A 17,898-nucleotide genomic window follows, 5' to 3' on the forward strand; every position below is an offset into this window, starting at 1 on the left:
TTAGGCCCTGTAGCTGCTTGTCACCACACCAAATTTGTTGAATTTTTGCTCCCTCCTGTTGCTGTTTGGATCTTATCCATAGTTGCTGCCGCATACATGGGCCTATGGCCTCACAAGAGTCACAACATTAGAGGAACTCTATCCCACTTTAGCCCATTGGTGTACGATGAGAATGAGTTACATGTTAGGCTGTGGAAGGTGGAACCATATTTCTCTCACATCTTTGACAATATATTGGTTTCTACTTTGAACTATAGGGTCACCAATTTTCTAATATTCTAAGCACCCAACCTAACAACTTGATTCTGCATCTACATAAAATAAGTGCTGGAGAACATACCATACCCACTAATGTGTAGGACCTGGATAATGATGGAAGAGAATTATTGTATTGCTTTGTCCAGGTGAGTTCATATCAGTTCCCCCTCATTGTCCACGCGAATCCCTCTTTCCCAAGACCTGAAGGTTGGGCAAAAACCTCCCCATGTTTAACAGACAATCGAGCAAAAATTTAGAACCAATTTATCATATAAGAACCACAAATTGCAGGAACTGAATTTGGATATTGGCACATCAATTGGTACTTCGTGACAAGAGTGTGACAACATAACCATGTTTAGTCCCCCCCCCCCCCCCCAAAACAAAAAAAAAAATGAATGAGAAATTCATAGATAATCCCTACAAAACAATGGCACTTTTATCATCTGGACTAAAAAGATAAGATATCCTACCGAACCTAAGTGCCTTTTTCCTCCTCTCTCCCTAAAGAAAGGGGGAAAAGGATTACATTTAATTCTAAGAGTTAATAGGACAAAGGAATCTGAAATCAGAGGTGCATAACAACCACCATCTCCCGCAGGACCAGCACCACCACCAATGACCTTATCCTTCACTGTACAGTCGCTGTCATGTGCTCACGGTTAGTTGGCAATAAGAGGTCAATAATTGGAAAGAACCTATAACTGGGTGCTACGTTGGTTTGGTTTAGTAAGAGCTGTCAAGAAGTAGTTGCGGATCTCTGGTATTATCCGTTGTACAAGAAGAGAAAACCTGCAGGTAATTTGAACAATCAATTTATGACAGAAATCAGGATATTGTGATGAACGGTTTACATGGCAAATACAGGACCCGCATTGAAAAACGCTAATATCCATATTTTGCAAGAAACACAATATGATAGATAAATCCATTTTAAGAAGAGAACCTACCCAGGAGAGGCATTCAACTTATCAAACTGCTCCAAAATAAACAAGATGCAGGTATGTCTTAACGAGATAGCGTGGAAGGCTTCAGAAAGTTCATACATGTTTGAAACATTATCCAAAGATATATCCTGATTCAAAAGAGAAAGCATGTATGTTAAACACTAATAAGTCAAACGTGAATTGGCATTTTGCAGAAAGTGGCAAGGACTTGAACGCCAATCCTGGAAGAGAAGAATCAAACTAATAATCACAGTTTATTGTGGCATTTCAAAACCCAAGTCAGGAGGATCAGAGGCAAAGTATTTATGACATACAGTTTAAACTCTCCAACAGCAGGCGTAGAATGGCAGGGTTCAACAATAAAGTAAAACAAAGAGAGGCTAAGATGGGTTTTAAGGTGAATAATTTGTTTGCCCCGGTTGAAAACACATTTTTTAAAATTCTACCCCCCCCCCCGTTTCAACACCAACAAAAAAAAAAAAAAAAAGCAAAATGGGAGAAGAAGAAGCGACAAAAGCAAAATGGGGAAACAAAAGAACATCAAGTCTTTACTGACCTGTGCAATGGCATATTCACAAAGCCGCTTCAGTCCTTCTAAAAGATACTGATCGGCAGCTCTAAGCAGGTCCTGTGCTATATCTAATGTAACATTTACCGACCCTGTGTATATGAACCTGCTTCCTCAAAAGAACATTAGTATATTATGGATAATTGCCAGATAACATTTCAGTAAAACAAAACTACAAAGACAAATTACTAGAAAAGACCATCAGCAAGACAGACAAACTAACCTCATCATCAACTCAAAGACCTCCCACTTTATATTGGGAATCTCTATGTCCCTTGCATCCTTTTCCTGCAAGGAATCATGAGAAACTATTAGAAATGCACACATCACTTTCAGACAGATGAGCTGAGGGCTGTAAAAGTTATGCCCTGAGCCATTTGCTAAATTGCAATGCAGAAAAACAATAATAGCATGCCGTCATGTTTGGAATTTGAAAAGAAAATATGCAAAGATGAAAGCCAGCTTCATAGGAGAGGATGTCAAAATGAAGATCAAAATACTGCCTGCTTACCCTATAGCCACCATCAAACATTGCACGGAATGCATCCGAAGAAGCAAGAAGAGCAATTCTGTGAGCATGGAATCGTTTACCTGTAGAGAGGGGCGCAGGAAAGGGGGGAATCATAAGTTAGCATCAAATACAGAATACATATTAGTTGAAGCTATACAGACCAAGAACAAATCAGCACCTTCAACCAGAAAGGTCACATCAGATAGCGTCAAATTATTTACATACTGCTCACCCAGATAGACCTGCAGAAAAGATTGTCTAATCATACAAAACGGAAACTCAAACGAAAGCAAAAATTTTCAGATCGGAAGAAACAACAAGTATTTTACTACAGAGCACCAGTGATGATTACTGACTATTACCAGTATAATAGTAAAGAACTTAAGATAGAAACAAACTATACAAGCAACTCATATTCTTGAAAGTTAGATCATGTGAGTGATCAAAACAAGTAGGATACGTTACATACATATGAGAAGTAATTACTGAAAATGGGAAACAATGACTAGGTTGATGCTTTTGAGTTGGCTTGTGATAATGATTTAAGTTTCCACATGGTCTTAATCTAAACGCAAGAAGTCCAAACCAAAAGGTTCCCATATAAAAGAAAGATTCAACATTATGCAAAAAGCCCATGCCAGCACAGCAACACACACGTATTCAAGTAAACATATTTATCAAAGTGCCCACCAAGGCAATGCCTTGGCCACAAGGGTTTTATGGGCACCAAGGCGATGGTCCACCTTTTGTCCATGCATAAAGGTCCACATTTTATTCTCTAGGCAACACTGAGGTGACACCTTGTATGCCATATTGATGCCTCACGGGCTGAGTGGTTGTTTTTTTTTTTCACATTTTGTACTTACATCTTTTTTTTCCTTCTAAATGGTCAAATTTTATTCCATAACATAATATTGGTTATGCACTTTGTTACCATGTAATGAGAAGCATAGGATCATTTTAAGGTCAAACAGAAAGGGGGAAAATTTTAAAATATATATAAAAGAGACCAAATTGATTGGGACTTGTTAGAAATCAGTTTTTTTTTTTTTTTTGGGGGGGGGGGGGGGGGGGGTTTGACTCCCTTCTATATGCCATGAAAATCATTACTAGTTTCACATTATATAGATAAGCATAATTACTACTTTCATTTCATATTTATGTAGATCATAATCACATGTAATTATACTATGTTGATTATGTATTATGACGAGATGAACTTATGTTTGTTTTCTTATGTTTCATTTTTATAATAATCTTACATAATCATAACTCTTTAATATATGTTTTTGCTTATAAGTAGAATTATGAGCAAGGTTTAAAAATATCCCACGATATCATACGATACTAGCCAATACGTATCCACATTTGACCCAACCGATACGATACATCTCAATACATCTCTCCATTAAATTACAATAAAATACATTAGCCAAAGCGATACAATACTCGATATAGGACGATACGTCCTTAAAATCATCTTACCAATACGATGTTCGATACCGATACTTTAAACATTGATTATGTTTTAATATGTTATTTGTACGACATAATGTAGGCACATTAAAAAAAAAAATGTATACTAAAATGCATTGTTTGCCAAGGCTATGGCTTGCGGCTGCCTAATTGCAATGGCACTTAGGCAGGGCCCCAAACGGCTTGGTCAACTTGCCACCTTGATAACTATGCAAGTAACTGACAGTTAGAAATCTACTTATTATGAATTAATTGCATCAAGTGAATAACAAAATGGTGAGAACAGAAGAAAATTCAGTCAGTTCTGTGACTGGATCTGTGATGCTCACCTGTGGTGTTGGAGATGGTGGAGCTGCATCCATAGGAGAGAGTGCAGTAGCTTTGTTAGCCAACTTGTACAGTGCTACAGAACCATCTAGTTGCTGCCTTGGGTTAGTAGACCCAAGAAGCCCCAAAAGCAACTCCAACCCTGCACAGGTATAGCCAAAGTGTTGACTAAATAGAGTCCAAGGGTAAGGAGAAATAATAGACCTAGGGGAATAAAATAAAGAACAAACACCTGCCCTTGGAAAAATTAGGGTGCCACAAAGAAAGAAGTCATACCGTTGTTATCAACAAATATTGTTCTTTGGTCATCAGGTGAACAAAGATGAGCAAGAGCCAAAGCAACTCGTCTTTGGACAATCTTATCTGCTACGCGCATTAAATACAACAAATGGTTCAGCACCTGTCAGGAAAAAAACCAGTCATTGGTTTATATTAATTTTTACTTGTGCTAAAAAATGCAGTTCTGAAACAATATAATGTTCAAAAATTCATAGGACTCCAGATCATAAGTGAAGAACAGTAGAAAACTCACTCTTCCTTGGATCTTGTCCTCTAGCCTTTTGAGGGTTTTGGACACACAATCTTTAGTTGCCTGTATGAATTTTAGATTCCAAGTGAAAAGAACAAATTTAGCCAAAAAAGTATGATGGATTAAATGGAAAGCTACATTACTTAATCATCTTAATCAGAAAAATAAAAAATAACAAATGACCATTTCAATTATTATAAGCAATAAAATATGGCCAGTAAAATCCTTAACGGTCAGGAACCCACCCAGAGTAGAAAGCTGTTTGACATAACAAAGGTACAAAAGCATACCTGGACAATGAATTCTCCGTCTTGCAGCTTTTGAACACCTCCTACCTTGATGAAATCGGATACATTATCCTGAAAGCATTAAAAAGTACAAGTTTTACAAACAACTAATTGACCAAATTATCCATGTTAGGGATCAAACCTTGAAACACCAAAGTACGTTTTCAAGGGGGCATATGATCTAGATAATCATACCTCATTGTCAGCAAGACCATATAGTGCAAAAGCAGCATTGTGTTGCAAAGACCCATTTTTGGAGTCAAGAAGCTTCAACAATGGCATTAGACCACCATTGTAAGCGATGCCAGCTTGGTTGTGTGCATCCTGAAATCAAAAAAATTTATAAAGCAATGGGCATAAATTGCTATTGCAAAAATGGGTTGATGTAGGACATATTTAGATCCATGGTCAAAACCAGATAAAAGAGAGACATAAACAGTACACCCATGCAGCAAAGTCCCAAGTGATGGAGAGAACGCTTGGTGAATCGAGTCCAGAAACAAACAAAGAGGAGATGCTTAAAGAGCACAACCCAAAGAAGAAGCACCTCAAAAGAATCTAAGAAACATTCTAACAGTACAACAGAGAACATGTGAAATGGAGTTTCTAGTCCCAACCACTCGTCTAACTAAGATCTCAAAACACATACAATGAAAGCAGATGATATTGAAGCTAAAACATGAGTGAAATTATGAATGTCCAAATTGCGATGAAATAACTAGCATCACCCTCAACAGCTATCAACCCAAGAGTGGGAAGATTAACACCCCAAGTCTAGCTTGATAATTTTACCAACCCAAGGGGACTGCGTAAAGCCTAAAAAGAAGAAAATTGTCGAATAAAATGCAAACAATATCCCTCCTGCTACAGAGTAGAGAACGATGGAAGAAGAAAATTGTCTGACAAAATGTTTGTTCTACCATACCGACCAACACATTTATACAAGTCAAAAGAGAAATAAAAAAGGAATATAATATTTACCTAAGTCTGAAAAGAAACAAACTTAAACTAGTGTTTAGAACACTAACAACTAAAGAGCAGCAAATGAAACCATGATAGAGGCACACACCCTGTCATCTTACGTCATATCTCTAACATTTTCTAACAAATGGCTTCCAGAAAGCAAAATCTGTACAATCCCCCCCCCAAAAAAAAAAAAAAAAAAAAAAAAAACCTTCCTGTTTGCTTTTGTAATGAAATTGCTCTTGCCAAAATAGATTAAAAAAAGGTTGCAAGTCACTATAGATTCTAAAATTATAAATAAGTTGAGAACAGAAGAAACATTAACCTGGGCCAATCTCCCCAAAGCAAAGGCTGACATTTCCCTAAGCTGAACATCTGAAGATTGAAGCATCTCAATCAAAGGTCGGACAGCACCTCTCTGAACAATGTGGACCTGCAAGAAACTGATCATTCAGAAATCCCTCTTTCCATTTCCCTTTTCAAATACTCTTTTGGGGGGAAGGGTGTGCATGGTGTGAACAGTTGTAGAACTAATTAAAGGATATAAATTGAAAGAAACAACTACATGAAAGGAACAGGAACAATTGATGCAATATAAACTAATAGAAACAGCCATTTAAGAGGCCAAGAACATGAGACTGGGCAGCTCATTGTCAGTGGAGAAATTGAAAGAGTAAACACCCCCCAGCCAATTCAGGAAGGAGGCAAGCAAAACAGGAAGCCAATAGCTATGCACCTTGCAATCTGAATCTGTAGCAGCAAATTGCCCAAGTAATAAAGCAGCCTCCCTTTGGCTCTCAGTACAGCAGGAGCTGTAATCAAACATACAGATTAAGAATTAGTGAAAGAGCCAAGCCTTGATCACAGAACCTTATGGTAATAACAGCTATACAGCCACATGCAGCACGACCATGTCTAGCTAGTAAATCGGAGAATACACCCAAGATTTAAAAAAAAAAATTAAAAAAATAAAAAGGAAAATGAGAGATAATGGTAGAGAGTCCAGGGGTTAAAAATACCCAAGCAATCCAATGACAGGTTGTAAAGCTCCAGCAAGGAGAACTTCTTTCTTAATGTTGGGCGATGAGTGCACCAGATTACCAATGACACCAACCTGGAGACATAAATTTACTCTGTATTCAGCAAAAAGTGCCAATCTACAGACAGACAATGGCTCTGGGATAAAATTTCGGACAGAAGTTATACCGCCTCATAATGTATAGCAGCGTCCTCAGACCGAAGCATTAAAATCAAGGTAGGAAGTGCATTGCATTCTACAATCTGCAAATTCATCAAATGTTTAATAAAAGAAGTGATTGCATATTAGATTTCCTTCAAAAAGTTTCATGTTGCATGGAGAATCCACCTGGTTTTTGTTTTCATCGTTTTTGAATGCTAGGGTTCGCAAGGCCCCTGCAGCTGCTCTCTGCACCTTTGTGTCTGCAACTTCAAGCAGCCCAACAAGGGGAGGAATTCCCCCTTCAATCCTGGATATCCAGTCCAACCATCATAACATGATATACATATCTAAAACAAAAAATACAGGAACAAAAATGATAACTCCCAGCAGACCTGACACGAGTTTTAATGCTGCTATTCTCATGAGCAAGGTTAGTGATTGCGTCAGCCGCTCTCCGAATAACACCATAGACAGCACGGGAGTTATGACCATCGCTATGCCTTTTTAGCAGGGCTACAAGATGAGGCAAAGCACCAGCATCAACTATGAGTTGTTGATGCTCAGGCTGTAAACACATTTCAAAAGAAAAAAGTTATCAATAGCTGAAAATGAGTTTCACACAATATAAGGTCATTGGCTCCACCAATTAAAACCATGGTTCAAGAACACAGAGAGATATCAAAAATATCTCAGTTTTGCAAATCTTGGTTTCTTGCAAAACCAAAGACAAGATGGGTTACAAGTTAAGAAACTGTATCCACTCAATATCTGGTGAGATCACAGTATTTACAATAATTCTATGCTTCCAACCGAAACTGGAGTTCAATTTCAACCAAATAAAGAGCACCAATTCCCACAAAAATGGGATAACGGTCAAATTTAGTTTTCTGGCTGATGGAGTTGGGCTCTGAAACTGATTTCTCAAACATTAATTCCAGCCTCCAGATTCACTTGACAAGTACAAGTACACTTGATCATTGACCAATGCAAGGAAAAGGGAACATACGGTTAGGAAACAATTGCTACATGAGAGGAATCAAAAATATTTTCCTCTTTTATCACCCCTCCAGAGTCCCAGCAATCACAACCCCCTGCCTCTCTTGGCCCAAACCACCCCCCACCCTTGACACCTATCCGGCCATCCGTCTCTCTTCCCCTCCGCCCAAGCTCAATGACTCTTCCGTCTCAAAAACCCCCTCTCCAGCTTTTCAAGATTGCAGGCATAGTACCCGGACTACTAGAGGCTGTCACAATTTGGATCAAGACTTTGTTGTGGAGCTTTGTCCTTCTAGGAAAAAGAAAAAGAAAAACAGAAAGTGTTTGGCTGTCGATTGTTTTGTGTCAGGCTTAGGCACCGAGTGTTGATTGTTCCATTGGGTTCCCTTTGTAACTTTGACGCGGGCCATTCGGCTTTGTTGGGTTATGCCCTATTTCTTGTATCTCCCCCTCCCTTCTTTCCCCTTTTGATTAATGAATTCTTTCCATTCATCTCAAAAAAGATATATGTTTCTAATATTGGGATGGGGGAAACATGTATCCATCTGATGGTTAAAAAAGATCAATAGAGTCTCTTTACTTACAACAAGAAGAACCTTAATGATAACAAAGAAAACATACTCCCAGAAGAAAACTCTACATGACTTCATTCCCTCGCCCCACCCTCTCAATTTGGCAGGCATCTTATCAAGAGTACATAGCAAATTCTGAAAATGGACTCAAAAGATGCCTATCACCAGTATTATCGATATTCATCAGACACAGAGAGGACAAAAATTGCAGGAGACTTGGTGCAAGGAGAGCCAGTAATCACTCATTTCTTCTGATTTTGTTCTCTCCTTGATAATTATGTCAATATAGCTTCAACTACATTCACATTCTAAAATCACTACCGCAAGTGCATACTGCGATCGATAAAACACCTGCTGGCGTCCGCTGAACTTTATTGTAAAGTACATAGATCACAATCTGCGGAACAGTTTGTACACTTAGACGCACTAGGGCAGATATTCAATTGTTTTCAGCAAGCATATTAACATTTGTTAGAATCCACAAATTCCATCCCTAATACTAACTATGTCTACTTGATTGACGAAAATAACGGGATTCTTCCCCACCAACAAAAAAAATTACATTAGCGAAACGGAGTAAGCAGATCCAACAGAAACAAAAAAAAAAAATTAATAAATAAAAACCAAAAGACAATAAAAGAAGGAAGAAGATAAAGATGGGGACAATTGAATTAAGGCGAGCATGGAGAATTGAATACCTTCACCGCAAGAAGTCCGAGAGCGAAAGCACTCCCTTTCTCGACCTCATGCTCGTACGGCTTCTGTCCACTGTCTCCGTCTCTTAAAGGTGGCGGCGCCTGAAGATGCATCACTAAAGCAGGGACAGCACCACCATCTACGATGACATTCACCACTTCTTCTGCACTCAGTCCAAAACCAAGGACAACAATAAACATATAGATCAGTAAGAAAAACATCAAAGCCGGACAAACTGTGAAAAAAACAAGTTGCAGAGTAAATATCAAAATAAAATTTAAGCAAACTTTTGGACGATAAGACGAGATCGAAACGGTTGATTTACCGTTTTTGGCGACTTCGGCGAGAACATGAGTAGCGCGCTTGGCAGCGGCTCGATCCGCTTCTTTCCAAGAGAAAGTGGAATTAAGAACCTCAACTTGAGCACTCACCTCCGATGCTAACGCCTTGCGAGCCTCAGGAGAATTGAACGAGATCTCTTCTCGTTCTTCTTCGAATTCTTCCTCCAGTTTTCGCTTCTGTCCTTTCCTCTCTGGGCAGCTTCGTTGTTCCTGGCGCCTCTGTTGCTGCTGCTGTTGGTCCATCGCCATTAGAGAGAGACACAGACACAGCGGAAGCGAAAGGAAGGGTAAGAGGAGAGAACAGGGATGGCGTGAGTGACTGTGTATTCAAAGAAGATTAGACGTGTGGGTAATTTGGGGAAGGAGCAACAAAATATAACAGTGAAATTTTTTTAACTTTCCCTTTACTTGTGATTTGATAATTTAAAATTTTCATTTAAAATTTGTAAAAAATATGAAAAATTTTCAAACGTGGCTGTCGGTGATTGTAGATTTGAAGCGGCTAAAAAAATTCCCGGTTCGGAATTGAAATTACCCGCCTTTTTTTTTTATTATTTTTTGGTGCGCTCCCGCCTAATATATAAATAATAAGACAATAATAACATTGTCTCTGTTGGTGGACATGGACAGCATAAGTGGTCTACCACTCTATCTACAGTGCAAAGGTGGGGCTCACCATGCAGCGCCACGTTCGGCGTCGTGCGGGAAAAGCAACCACAGCATAGGATTACCTTTACAAAAGTGGACCCCACCTCCCGCACAGGCGAGGTTTAGTTCCGTCGCTACACTGAGTAATTACTTCCCCGTCCGTGCGTTTTCTTTTAGAAACGACAAGCCGAAAGAAACAAGATAATGGAAATAGGGAGGCGTCGACGGCCCGGATTGAGTTGGCCAGGCTTAAACCCAATCCTATCCTTGAACCAAAACATAAACCTAAATCTTATCCAACTTTACCAAGCTTAGTAATTCTTCATCTAACTCCTACTCTACTCGACTCTATGAAATTTCTTCTAAATTTGATTCGCACTGATTTTACCCGATTCCTGATGGGTCAGTCACAGTCAGGAATTTTTCCTGACCTTAACACTAGCCTTTTTTTTTTCTTTTCTTTTTTTTTAACCTCCTTGAAGTGTTCTACTAAAAACAAAACAGCATACATACTCTACATTCTACAACCTTGATATTTTCTATCAAAGAATTAACTACTTGCATATTATTAAGGATATATTTAAAAAATTAACCAACATCTTAATCGCCACTTCATCTCAAGAATATGTAGCTAGAATTGCTTCCAATAATTCCACTATTGTTAGAAGCTCCACAACTGATCAAACTTTTAAGAGTTCTACTGATGTTAGAAGTCCCACAGTTGATCAAACATCAGTTATTACATACAATAATAACTCTACAATTGATACTCACAAAGACACTAAGCAACTCAAAGGAGATACTGATTGGTACAAACTCCTAATCAATATTTTATGTAATCTAAAACACTAGAGTCCTAACACCACAGCTGCAAGACTCCTAGAACTATACAGAGAATGACTCCAAGAACATTATGAATAAGGACTCTGTTTCTATATAAAGCTATGTATTAATTCATTGTAAATTAATGTGATTATTATTTTTCGTGCTCTTTCATAAGCACACTCAGACTCTCTCTCTCTCTCTCTCCTCAACATCTCTCTCTCTTCCTCTCAACGTCTCTCTTTCTCTTCTTCTCTCTTACTCTCTTCAACTATTATTATTATCTTTAACATGGCATCAGAGCACCAAGCTTTTTCTTGCGCCCTGCTTCGCTTCCCTCCCTCAACAGTCTCCTAACCATCAAGCTAGGCCTATAAACGGACTGGATTCGGCTCGGATACACCAGTATCCGAATCCGATTAGCAAATCCGCTATCCGAATCCGAATCCAAATCCGGCAAAAATTTAGAGAAGGCATCCGAATCCGAAACTTTATCGGATATCCGATAATAATCCGATCCGATAAAATATTCGATTATTGGTTGATAATTGTCAATTTTTTATATTTTTTATTATAAATTTCTAATTTCCGATTACCAAATACCGCTATCCGAATCCGATTACCGGTATCCAAATTCGATTATCATCTATTTTTAAAGAAAAAAATGTTAACTACTTTACTCTATCCGGATAAAAATTTATCCGGATATTATCCGATCCGATAAGCAATTATCCGAATCCGAATCCAGTTGCTTAGCAGATGGATACGGATATTTTTCGATAAGAAAATTTTCGGATACGGATACCCTTAAACGAATACGAATGCAAATTCGGAGGCGGATTTTGGCTATCCATTTACAGGTCTACATCAAACTCATCAACAGAAATTACTTACTATGGAGGTCACAACTTGTTCCTCTCTTGAAGATTTATGACTTATTTTATCTTGTGGATGGCTCCTCCATCTGTCCTCCTGTAACTACAGTTGTTGAAAAGGACTCCATTTCTATATCCAAATTGAATCCTATCTACAATTCATGGATTCGTCAAGACCAACTTCTTATGTGTTGGCTTATTGCTTCACTCATTGAATCCGTCAATGCTAAAATTGTTAGATGTTCTACCGCCAGAGTAGTATGGCTTCATCTTGAATCTACCTATGCTACACCTTCTACAACAAAGATTATGCAACTTAGCCTTCAATTACAAAACATAAAACACGGTAATAGTACAATTCATGATTATCTTCTTCGTATTAAGCATACTACCGATTAACTTGCGGCTACCGATAAGACTATTTCAGATAATGATATTTGTCTTCATGTTCTTAATTGATTGGGCCCTGATTATTCAGCATTTGTTACTTCTGTTACAACTCGTGGTGTCCCTGTCATTTTTGTTGCGTTAAAAGGAATGTTACTCACTCAAGAAATTCGTCTTAAGGATGACTTAGCCTATGACTCCTCTTTCCACTTGGCTAATATGGTTCAAACTGGTATTGCTCGCAATTATTGTGAAATCCCCTAGATTTCTATCATTTTAACCCGTGGTTTAAAGACCGCAAACCCGAGCCTCAAATTGGCGACAACTGTGGGCCATTCAAGTCAAGCTCGAAGGATTGAAAATGAAACCAATGTTGGTGGATAACCCTTGGGATGACTCAATAACTCTCCTAGAGATTAAGTGAAGAGAGAAGATTAATCACAATGTGTAAAAATGGTGATTTTAGATAATCCGTAGATCGACGATGGAGAATCCGATTGACACGAATAAGGTATCAAATCAAATATCGTTAAAAGACCTTTCGAACAAGCCAAAAATCACCAAATTTGGAGTCTGTTTGGGGATCCAACCATGGACCGGTCGGTTGGGCCTGTTGAGTGAACCAACCCCCCACCCATTTTCTGCTTAGGGGCAAAAATGGAATTTCAAGTTTTTAAGCCATATTTTATGTTTTAACTCACTTGTAACCACATTTCTTTATGCTAAAACGAGGTTGAGCCTGCGGGAAGAGGAGAAACCAAGGAGAAAAACGGTTCTCATCCTTCCGAAGGTGTTTTGTGATTCGAATCTTCATGAAAACATTAGGAAATGTTAGTTTTCTTTAATCCTTGGAAATATTAGTTTTCTTTAATTATTCTGTTATACACAGTTTTGTGAGTATTTTCACTTATCTTCTTTTGGGAGATCTTGAAAAAGAAGACTGTTAGGTATCTTGGATGCTCATATTTTCTTGAATTAATGTTTCCCTTGAGTATGAGAGTAATGGTTTGTCCATTTGCGAAAAAAATTTGCATATTGACTCTTCGATTCACCCACGAGTGATTTGGGAGAGCCAATTTGGGGCTTTTTGATATAGATTAAATTGGATCAAATTGAAAGTACCCGTATGATCTTTTTGCTGCCAATTAAATTTCCCCAAGGTTTCATTTCGTTTCAACCTCAATTTAAGGGCGAAATTATAACTTTTAACCGATTTAGGTTAAAAAGTCGAGTTATAACCTAGTTTTATGTTTAGGTTTTTATGGGAACATTTTGAGATATTTTTCTAAACCCAAATTAGCTTATATTTTATTTGTATTAATCCTCTTGCATGATTAGGGTAAATTATCCTTTTGTTACCTTCTTGTGGGAAGGAATTACTGAACTTTGGAGAAATGAATCTAGTTGGAAGGTGAGGAATATATTTAATTTTATATTACATGTATAATGATTTTAGTTAATTTTTATTATTGATATATTGACTTGCTTTAGTATTATCTTATGATTATGTTTCCTATTTTTCAATATCATTTGAATGGTGATATGAGAATGTATGAGATGTATGAGATTGGATGGATGGAGTTTTTTTTTTTTGTATCTTAAATTATTGATATGGGAATATATGGATGATGTTGAACTAAATTACTCATTTTATTTTATATTGCTTATTAGAGTTGTGGGTTCACCAATTGCTTTAGTGACATTATGTGATTGCCTAAATTATGATTAGGGAAGGGGGAATGCCTTTTTGGTGTTTATGTCATTGGACACCAGTGGATGTGGTATGGGATGCATTCCTATGGTGCCCTTGGCACTTTCCCTGGTTATATCACATGTTGTATGGAATTGTCACTGAACCTAGGTCTTGCGGTGTATCACCCTCACGGGTATTCAGGTATGACCGGATCCGGCAAGGTGGGGTGTGACAATTATTGTCCTCCCTTTAGGGATTGATTGCACTATAGAGGTAGAGTTTCTTGAGGACATCCCTCTAACTATCGTCCTACTCTTCTTGCCACTCCACCCTCCACCCTCCACTGGTGATTACAAACAACAGTAGTCCTCTATCATTACTTGCCAAATTTGTGATCGTCACGGCCATAAAGCTCGTGATTGTTATCAACGCTACAATCATGCTATTCAAGGTACAACCAATGCTCCCCCCTCTGTACATGTTTCCGAACTCTCTAGAGGCCCTTATACAGACAATACGTGGTATCCTGACTCTGGGGCTTCACATCATATCACCAATGCCCTTGACAATCTTCAATTGGCTCACCCTTACACTGGTTAGGATCAGGTTCTGGTAGGTAACGGTACAGGCTTTCCAATCACTCACACGGGTACTTTTTTTCTCATGTTTCTCTCAATAACATTCTTCATTTTCCCTCCATTCAAAAGAACCTCAATTTCCAAGTTTACTCGTGATAATAATGCTACTATCTTTGAGTTTCATCCTGACTTGTTTTATGTGAAGGATCGAGCAACAAGGACTTGTCTTCTCCAAGGAACCGTTAGGAATGGACTTTACCAGATGCCCTTAGGCAACTTCTCTCCCCAAGCTTTCATTGGTGAACGTGCTTCTGTCTCCCAATGGCACTCCAAACTTGGCCTTCCTGCTTTTAAATAGTTGATAGTCTTGTTTCTTAATTTAAATTACTTGTTACTTCTGAGAAAATTAAGTTTTTGTGTGATGCTTGTCAAAAAAGGAAAGAGTCATAAACTCCCCTTCTACTTCAATCTATAAAGCCCCTTTGGACTTGATTTATTCGGATGTATGGGGACCCTCTCCTATTGCTTCTATTGATGGTTTTCGGTACTATGTTATTTTTGTGGATGTCTTTAGTAAGTACACTTGGTTGTATCCTATGCATTTGAAGTATGAGGCTGTTGGGATTCTTCAATAGTTTAAATTACTTGTTGAAAATTTATTTTCCAGACGGATTAAACGTTTTCAGAGTGATTGGGGTGGTGAATATCACCCTGTGTCTACCTTTCTCACTTATAGTGGGATTGATCATCGTCTCCCTTTTCCTCACACTCATGAGCAAAATGGGGCTGTCAAGCGCCATCATCGCCATATTATTGAAACTGACCTTACCTTGTTAGCTTATTCTTCTTGCCCTATAATATTTTGGATCTATGCTTACGAAACTGCAGTATTTCTTATAAATAGGATTCCTACCCCTGTTTTGGGCAATGTCTCATCCCACTACAAACTCTTCACAGTCCATCCGGACTATGCCTCCTTAAGAGTTTTTGGTTGTGCATGTTACCCTTACCTTCGTCCTTATAACAAACACAAGCTAGAGTTTCGCTCTAGCATGCATGTTTTCTTGGTTACAGTCCTCGTTATGCCACCGCATCATCTAGTTCTTCCATCTCTGTTGCTACTTTTTCAAATCTCAAGAGATAGTCTCGAATGGACTCATTTCTTCCTTGTCTTATGGCAAAGAGGCTATATGTCGTCTTCTTGCTTCCATTGCTACTTTAGAACAAGGCAATGAGCTTCCTCTTGATATCTCTAAAGTTTGGACAGATCCCGACTTTAGGCTAGTAAACCACTTTATTGCTGGACCTTTGAGGGAGGCGAAAAGGTTCAGCACAACAAGTCATCTTCTCTCTCGATTACCACCATAACCGACTTGAAATAACATGTGTTCTCGAGGATTTTGACTTTCCCTCAAAGGAATAAATATTGGCATAATGAAGTTGGGTGGAAATGGTGCTCTCATAACTTATTTGGAGAAGGGTTCTCGATCAACAACATCATAATCATCTTCTTTGTCCCGATTGTCAAGCTTCTTCTCCAACTTGTCCAATCTTCTCTCAAGCCTATTTGCATCACGATGCCCTTCTTGAGGGGACTGAATTCTCTCAAGATCAGAAAAATGTGAAATCCCTCGAATTTCTAACCCTTTAACCCAATGGTTTCAGGACCGCAAACCCTGAGTACAAGTGAGCGACAACTCTGGACCATACGAGTTGAGCCCAGGTGTTTGTAAATCAAACCTATGGAGGTGGATGACCACGTTGAAGACCTGGTCACTTTAATGGATTTCAAAAGAAGAGAGAAGGTCAGTCTATAAGGCATAAAAACGTGGTTTTGGCATGTTCGTAAACTGATGCTAGATGACTCGAAATTCGAGGTAAACTATACCAATGATCAGCCCTTGAAAGGACCTTTTTACCCTCCGAAGCTTGTCGCAATCAGCTTTCTCATGAAGGAGATATAGGGCCGGTTGGTCGGAGGTGGTTGATCGGTTGGATCGACGGCTCCTGCCCAGTTTCAGGGCAAATTCAAAATTCTAGGTTTAAAAACCCTATTTTATGTTTGTCTAACTCCACAAACACATTGTTTGGGCAAGAGGGAGGCTAGGAACATGGGAGAGAAGGGCAGCTCGTGAGTTTGAAGCTTCTTCACTCCTTGGGTGGTGCCAAAGTGCGAGAAAGAAAGGAAATTGTGCAATAAGGTAAGGAGACCCGAAAACCCCTTCACAACTTCTCTTTTGAATGCAATTATGATAAAATCTTTGCTTTTTTGTGGTGGTTATTATTTTGGGTTACATTGAATGCTTCATATTGTCCCATTAATGCTTCCCAACATTTGTGAGAATTGGTTCATGCAATCCTTTGCATTTGAAACCTATTCAAACCTCTCAAAGAGGCCCGCGAGTAGACACTGAGAGCCTAAATTGGAGGTTTTCGTTTGAGAACCAATTGGGGTGTGTGAAAGGTAGTTTGGAGACCCTAATACCGTCAAATTGAAGACCCCAAAGTCCCATTACAAATTGATTTCAAATTGGGGACAAAATTCAAATACTTGAGCCGGAGCCCTATGCTGCACAGTCCACCAAGACCGGTCGACCGACCCTCTGTGGCTCAACCCCCTACCCCCTGTTCGGGTGTGTGTTTTACCCCCCTTTGATTATGGACAGTTCCCGATTTTTGCTCATTTAATTTCTTATGATTCTAGGGTTATTTTAGGTCAATTATACTCTCTTTCGGTGGATTTCTTTGGGACTTGAAGATTTATATAGGCTTGAATGTGAGGAATATACTTAACCATATCTTGTATGAATGATGAGTTATTTAAATCTTCAATATTTTAATTTCTTGTAATCTCTTGTAAATTGTGTGTGACATTGCGATTGGAAGGTAATGTATACTTGTTTCTATTTTAAATTTTATGAATTGCTATATGAGAATGGTGTGAATGTGTGGGCTTGATTTTGGGACTATGTCCTCTTATACTTGTATACCAACTAGGGTTGTGGGTTCTCCTATTACCCTAGTGACCCTATATATTTATGCACTTAGACCTAAGTACATGAATGATAGGTGTCTATAAGTGATTGGCTAGGTAACCCCATGAATACTACTACCCTTCCAGTAGGGGTATTGAAGTCGGTTAACCCGTGATGTCAATGGATGTGTCCTATTACTATGAGTATCAAACCGGCCCACTGCCATCATGAGATGGTAGGGTTGCATATGTATAGAGTTTGGGCTCGTG

At 38.6% G+C, this 17,898-nt stretch overlaps 1 protein-coding gene across 1 annotated transcript; it reads right to left on the minus strand.

Annotated features, from left to right (window-relative positions):
- Window positions 1–412: 412 nt before the first annotated feature.
- ARIA (ARM repeat protein interacting with ABF2) lies at window positions 413–10,004 on the minus strand. Its single transcript, XM_089137356.1, has 19 exons — window positions 9,636–10,004; window positions 9,313–9,473; window positions 7,439–7,611; window positions 7,233–7,353; window positions 7,073–7,147; window positions 6,886–6,980; window positions 6,603–6,678; window positions 6,192–6,299; window positions 5,099–5,227; window positions 4,907–4,975; window positions 4,620–4,679; window positions 4,364–4,487; window positions 4,090–4,229; window positions 2,463–2,526; window positions 2,285–2,364; window positions 1,997–2,061; window positions 1,762–1,879; window positions 1,209–1,333; window positions 413–1,050 (listed from the first exon to the last, which is right to left on the minus strand). The coding sequence occupies exons 1-19, from the start codon at window positions 9,898–9,900 to the stop codon at window positions 957–959; spliced, it is 2,142 nt and encodes a 713-aa protein (XP_088993482.1). The 5' UTR covers window positions 9,901–10,004; the 3' UTR covers window positions 413–956.
- Window positions 10,005–17,898: the final 7,894 nt, after the last annotated feature.

Source organism: Hakea prostrata, chromosome 1 (assembly GCF_041222555.1).
Source record: "Hakea prostrata isolate BN-2017 chromosome 1, UWA_Hpros_2, whole genome shotgun sequence".
Lineage (NCBI taxonomy): Eukaryota > Viridiplantae > Streptophyta > Magnoliopsida > Proteales > Proteaceae > Hakea > Hakea prostrata.

Bases quoted from the DNA above. Each gene is read 5' to 3' on its own strand.
- ARIA (XM_089137356.1), bottom strand. From the start codon at position 9,900: ATGGCGATGGACCAACAGCAGCAGCAACAGAGGCGCCAGGAACAACGA. The intron at 9,474-9,635 runs GTAAATCAACCG...GACTGAGTGCAG, and splicing joins CGCCGAAGTCGCCAAAAACG to AAGAAGTGGTGAATGTCATC. The intron at 1,880-1,996 runs GTTAGTTTGTCT...TTGAGGAAGCAG, and splicing joins GTCTTTGAGTTGATGATGAG to GTTCATATACACAGGGTCGG.